This window comes from Musca domestica, unplaced genomic scaffold, assembly GCF_030504385.1.
Source record: "Musca domestica strain aabys unplaced genomic scaffold, Musca_domestica.polishedcontigs.V.1.1 16, whole genome shotgun sequence".
In the NCBI taxonomy this organism is placed as follows: domain Eukaryota; kingdom Metazoa; phylum Arthropoda; class Insecta; order Diptera; family Muscidae; genus Musca; species Musca domestica.
The window spans coordinates 1,240,605-1,247,149 of NW_026712219.1; the positions used below are offsets into that span (position 1 = coordinate 1,240,605).

Here is a 6,545-nt window from a genome sequence, read left to right on the forward strand (position 1 = left end):
ATACGAAGTTTGAAAAGATTTCGGTGAATAATGTCGCTAGAATCATCAAAGTGCCGAATATAGGTAGGTATCGTTATATATGGGCTATACGAAGACCTTAACAAACGATTGTTTTCTAATCGGAGAAAACGAAATTCGACAATTTACCACTTTCGGCCAAGCGAAGCAACTTTTTAGCTCTTTTGTGTCTATTCTCTTTCTGCTGCGGTGTAAGTTCTTGAATTTTTTGGAATTTCAAGGGCTTAAACCCGAGCTCATTTTTCAATATTTGGCGAATGGAATATTGCAATATGTTCAGCTCACGAGATGTTAACAGCTGTCGGGCAAGTGGCTTGGAAATGACAGCAGTACAGTAACGTGCCATTAATCTTCTAAATAATACCTTACAATTTGTGTTTGCCTGCAGCTCTTATTACCCACTGTGTCGGAATCTAAATTACGAATATAGAAAAAAGCAATTTTGAGTACAATCAACTTGGCTTGGCTAACAGCACGTTTCGTCAAAATCTAAATACAACATCCAACAGCCAAAGCTCCAGTACAACTCTAGACTTCAAGCAATAGAAACGGATTTCAATGGAAATGTGGTGGCTTGGAATAATTGCAATTTTCCTATACATTCTGTTCAAATCTCAATATGGTTTTTGGAAACGGCATCCGACAGTGCCAAGTTTGCCGGGTAGAATATTCAGTGGAAATCTATTGGATTTTCTTTTGTTCAAAACAAACTTCGGTTATCATTTAAAGAAAATCTACGATGATCCTGCTTTTGCTGATAAACCGGTGGTGGGTATTTATGGTCTCTATCGTCCCTCTTTGCTGATCAAGGAACCGGAATTGATTAAACGAATATTGATCAAGGATTTCGATTGTTTTCACAATCGTTTCCATGACATCGATGTAAAGTATGATCCCATTGGCGGACAAATGATGTTCTACACCTCATACCGATTGTGGAGGGAAATGCGCCAAAAGCTGAGTCCTGTCTTTACCAGTGCCAAATTGAAACACATGTACCCTTTGATACAAAATGTGGCGAAAAATATTGAAGAGTATTTGGTGAAACAGAAAAGTATTCACCCGCTGGAGATGAAGAACTTTTGTGCCCGTTACACCAGTGATATTGTGGCCACCACTCTGTTGGGTTTCAAATCGAATTCTCTGGAAAATCCCTCCGAGGAATTGTGGAAGGAAATCGCATTAATGTCTTATTTTAACCTCAAAAGGGCCATTGATTTTATGGTTATACTCTTCGTTCCCAAGATGGCTCGTCTGTTTCGTTCCAAGTTGTTTTATAAGAAAACGGAGGATTTTCTCAGGGACTCCATAACGCATGCCATCAAGGAAAGAGAGCTCAGTGGGTTGCCACGCAATGATTTGATAGATATGTTAGTCAAGCTGAGCGAGGAAGCAGCCGACGATGGCAGAGATGTGGATAAGTTTATGGAAACCTTAATAGCCCAGGGGGCGATTTTTATTGCGGCCGGTTCAGATACATCCTCTACGACCATGTCAAATGCTCTCTTTGAATTGGCCAAACAGCCGGAAGTGCAGAAGAAACTGAAAGAGGAGATACGGCAAACCTTTGCATTAGAAGAGGGCTCAACAATATCCTATGAAAATCTTACCAATATGAAATACCTGGATATGGTCATCAACGAAACATTGCGTTTATACCCGGTGCTACCCATGTTGGAGAGGAAATACCAGAGGCCAGAGGGAACATCTGGCGACTATTCACTGAAGCCATTTTGTGATTTTGAGTTAAGCAATGATATGCCCATCTATATTTCGCTGTTTGGTTTGCATTATGACCCTAAGGTAAGTCGGAATTTTTTTTATGGAAAAAAGTATGGAATAACTTACATTTTCCTTTTTCCAGTACTGGTCCAATCCCACCAAATTTGATCCGGAACGTTTTGTACCCGAAAACAAATCCACGCTAAATCCCATGGCGTATTTGCCCTTCGGCATGGGTCCCCACAATTGCATTGGCAGCCGTTTGGCATTGCTCCAGATGAAATGTGGTCTGGTGCATTTATTGCATCGTCATAGTGTTCGAGTTGGCAAGCGGACGTGCCTTAAACCTGAGTTTGAAACCAAGTCCATATTATTTGAAATTAAGGGTGGCATTCATTTGGAAGTTGTAAAGGATACTGATTTGAGTGAATAAAATAACATCGAGGAGAAAATATATTTTCGGATCTTACATATGAGAGACACTTTTAGAGGATTCAGTTTCAAAATACAACCACAGAAATAGCAAAAATTCCTTGGAGAGATCTTCTAAAAATAGAAGGCCCAGTGGGGTCTTTTAACGACAGAAGACCTTTGGTGGTTTTCTGCAGCTAGATACCGAGAACTTTATAGAGGTCTTCGAAATCTTGGAGAAGCACTTCCATAAAGAATACAATTATGATTTAAAAAGTTAGTTAGTCTGAAAATCCTTGAAAATTAACAAAAACAAGTAAGTAAATGCTATAGTCGTGCGGGGCCGACCATGTGATACCTTAAACGTGTTGGAAATGTGACAAAAATTGAAAAAAATTGTAACAAAAAATATTCTCTTTTTTATTGGCATATTTTTAAGCGAGTAAATCGGACGAAGTTATATGTGGGAGCTATATCCAAATCTGAACCGATTCGATAAAATTTGGCAAAGATATTTCTGAGCTGTATTTGATATATTTCCCCAAATATTGTTGTTGCAGAGTGTATATTACGGCTGCGGAGGACAAAAATAACAAATCGGATGAACCATATATATGGGAGCTATAGCTATATCTGAACCGATTTCAATCAAATTTGGCATACTTGTATTCAGGTTCAATCTGATCGTACGTGCAAAATTCCATACTATTCGAACTGATATTACACGATTAGTGCACAATAAAAGGCAAATCGGCAAATCGGATTATCTCCAATTTCAATAGGGTTCGTCCTTGGGCCAAACAAATGATTTGTGCAAAATTGCATATAGATAGGGCAAAAATGCGAACTGTACTTTGTTTACAAAAATACATACCCTAAACCACAAGGTGGTAGGGTATAAATATTCGCGGTTTAGTGGAAAATTTCGTATTTTTTACATATGTTATTGTCTATTTTACCCGCTACATGTGGTCCGATGACCATCCATTGTACACTTCTGTACAGTCCTAAACTCTATCTTCATGCAAAATTCCGCGTTGATTGGTCTATAATTATGACCTGTAGATCAACTGCAAAACCAAGTCTTATCCTGTTTTTGGTACATTCTAACCCCATCTCCAAAACCAACAGGGTTCTATTCTGACCCTAACCCCACCTCCATTTTTAATTTCGTGAGATTCGGGCCTTAATTGCGACCTGTAGCTTGATTACAAATTAACATGGACAGACGGGCGGACTGCGAGCCAGGGAGATCCATATATACTTTCCTATGTGGGAAACCAATATTTCGAGGTGTTACATAATTTTTGGACCAATCAAACTTATAATACCCCCAACACATAGTGTTGTAAGGTATAATGTTTTTTATATAGGTATAAAGTTTTTGTTTAAAGTTTTTCTCGATTTTATTGGAAACAAGTCAATAAGTATCAGTCGGTTTTGCCGACAGATGTATACCCTCAGCCAATTTTCGATTTTTTAAATATATTTTGATTTCTGTTACGGCTATTCAAATTGTTGACCCTCTATGGAAAAGGTACCGAAGGAATGGGTCAATATTGTCCATTTCGTATCGGATCTCAATAAAAATCATATAAATATTGCGATGTGCCAGGTTTGGACTACAGGGTGAGATAAAAAAACTGCAACAAAGTCAAACGCCTTAATTTTACAATTTTTTTTTTAATCTTATTGAATGAAAGCAAAAAATGTCGGAAACAGCATCGAGTTTTAGAAAACGTTTAGATTTGTTCGAATTTGTCACCTTTGACACGAATTATGACCTTCAAACGGCCAATTAAACCGTCACACGCTGCCCGAATGTTGCTCTGTGGTATTTTGGCCTATTCCCGGCGAAGTGCTTGCTTGAGGTGATCGACACTTTGGTATTTTTTAGTGGCAACCTTGCTTTCCAAAATACTCCAGACACAATAGTCCAAAGGACAATTGGTATCCGAAGGTTTTGATGGTCATTGTGTGCTGGAAATGAAGCCAGGAATCTCAATGTAACCATTCTTGGCTGACGCGTAGTGTAATGGTGCTGAGTCCTGTTGGAATTTCCAAGGTCTGCGGCCAAATTGTTTGCATGCCAATGGCTTAAATACACCCTCCACAATATTTTCGCGATAATATTCGTCATTTATTCCGATGCCACGGTAGATTAATACGAGCGGAGAGCGACCATCGGCTGTTACGACGGCCCACACCATCACCATGGCCGGCGCTTGAGTTCTGGTGGCCAACCGAAGGTGCACATTTTCAGCTGACCTCTTTGGCAAGTAAATACGTTTAATTTGTTTGTTGGTTTACAAACTACTGGACAACGAATGTTTTCTCATCGGAGAAAACCAAATTGGACAGTTCACCACTTTCGGCCAAGCGAAACAACTCTATAGCTCTTTTGAGTCTATTTTCTTTCTGTTGCGATGTAAGTTCGTGCACTTTTTGAGATTTCGACGGCTTTACCCCGAACTCATTTTTCAATATTTGCCGAATGGAATATTACGATTTGTTCAGCGCACGAGCCATTTTTCGGCCACTGCGACGCGGTGTTCGATCAAGTAGCTTCTTTACTTTTCGAACCATTTCTGCTGATGTTGAGTGGCTGTTTTCTTCCGTCCATTTCCTTGACGTCGAGCTACGCTACCAGTATCACGGTAACGAGCCACAAGAGATTTATTCACATTTAAATGCTGGAGTACTCTAACGATAGCCAATTGTGGTTTTCCAGCCAAATATAAAGAAATCACACTTTCAAGCCTGAATTCCATCACGAATAACTTTTTTCTGGAAAATTCTCACCAAAATGCTTTTTTACGCTTGTAAACAATACAATGAACTGGCACTGGAAAAATGTTAACAGCTGACGGACGAATGGCTTAGATATGACAGCATTCTGAAGATGGTTGCCGTATTTTCATCTCGTCCTGTAAATTGGTTACTTTCTTCCTTCCCTTATATGAGACATGTGATAATTTTTAAAAAGATGTTAAAATGTGCGACCGAGTTATATCCTTTTCATAACTCATCTAATATCAATATAAATATTGGTATTGGCAAAATTACAAGAAAATCGAACGTTTATATCCAATTTTATACGAAATCATAAATTCCATATTCATCTCAGATTTCTAGTCGAGAGAATTATTTAGATATAGCAAGTTGTAAAGAACCGCTGACTTCTTTCGCTAACTATGACAGATAAAAGTATTAAAGTTTGTAACCCTTTGTGGGTAAGGTACCAGAAGTCGTTCACATATAAAAATAATCATCCTCACAACAGTATTGTGTACCTGACCGAGAACTGGCAAATATTAGGATTTGCAAAGTTGGGGCAAAATCGGATTATCGGCTCTATTTCTGTGCAGAAATTTATTTATTTTATTTTTATTTTATGTTATTTATTTATATATTTATTTATTTTATTTTTTTATTTATTATTATTATTATTATTATTATTATTATTTATTTTTTTTTTTTTTGAAAAGTGCGACCTTTACTGGGCAAGGTATCAGAAGGAGTGGATCAATGTATTCCATCTTAACACCAGTCATTGGTTTAATACAATTATTAGGATGTGTCAAATTTGAAGACAATCCGACTCTTACATCACATTTTATGAGAGTTGTAATTATTTCAAATTTTGGCCATTTGCGGGGAGGTACTTGATGGAGTGGGCCGATATTGTCCATTTTTCATACCTGATCTAGCACCGACGCAAATATTAGTGGAGCAAAATCGAATTATCTCTTTCTTTGTAGAAAATATATTTCTTGAAAACTTCGATCTTTTATGGGGGTGGTAGCAGAAGGAGTGTACTGATATTGTCCATCTCCGGACTCGATCTAAGTTTGAAAAAAATATTACAATGTACCAAGTTTGGACCAAATCGGATACTTCCTTCGAGAATTATCGTGCGCACCATTCAGCCAGACAGAGGGACGGACGGACATGGCTAGATCGACTCCAAATGTCCTGAAACGGTCTTGGTCCAAAGAGACCTAGGGTCTAAAACCGTTATTTCGAACAAACACGTTTTGACCGTATCGAATTATATATACCTCTCTCTCTCTACTTGAAAATAATGTTTAAAACAAATCTTTCGATCTTAAAAAAAAAATGTAATCAATGATTTTTTTAAATAATTAAAAAAACACTTTTAGTTAAAAAAAAAATGTTGGTCTTTCAAAAAATATTATTTGAAATATTCACATTTTTTGCATTTTATTCTCCATGGTCATGGCTTCAAAGAACGCCACGCGGTAAAAATTATTATAAAGTCTTGTCTTCGAAAGGTCTCCTATTAACAACGCCTCTCTACTCAATGAGCAAAACAATGACCTTCTTGCGATATTTCTCAGCTCTTCTTCCAGTATTCCAAGAGGATATTGCAG

The 6,545-nt window shown here is 37.7% G+C and overlaps 1 protein-coding gene across 1 annotated transcript; it reads left to right on the plus strand.

Annotated features, from left to right (window-relative positions):
- Positions 1-528: 528 nt before the first annotated feature.
- LOC131801365 (cytochrome P450 6g1-like) lies at positions 529-2,204 on the plus strand. Its single transcript, XM_059119942.1, has 2 exons — positions 529-1,821; positions 1,883-2,204. The coding sequence occupies exons 1-2, from the start codon at positions 577-579 to the stop codon at positions 2,171-2,173; spliced, it is 1,536 nt and encodes a 511-aa protein (XP_058975925.1). The 5' UTR covers positions 529-576; the 3' UTR covers positions 2,174-2,204.
- Positions 2,205-6,545: the final 4,341 nt, after the last annotated feature.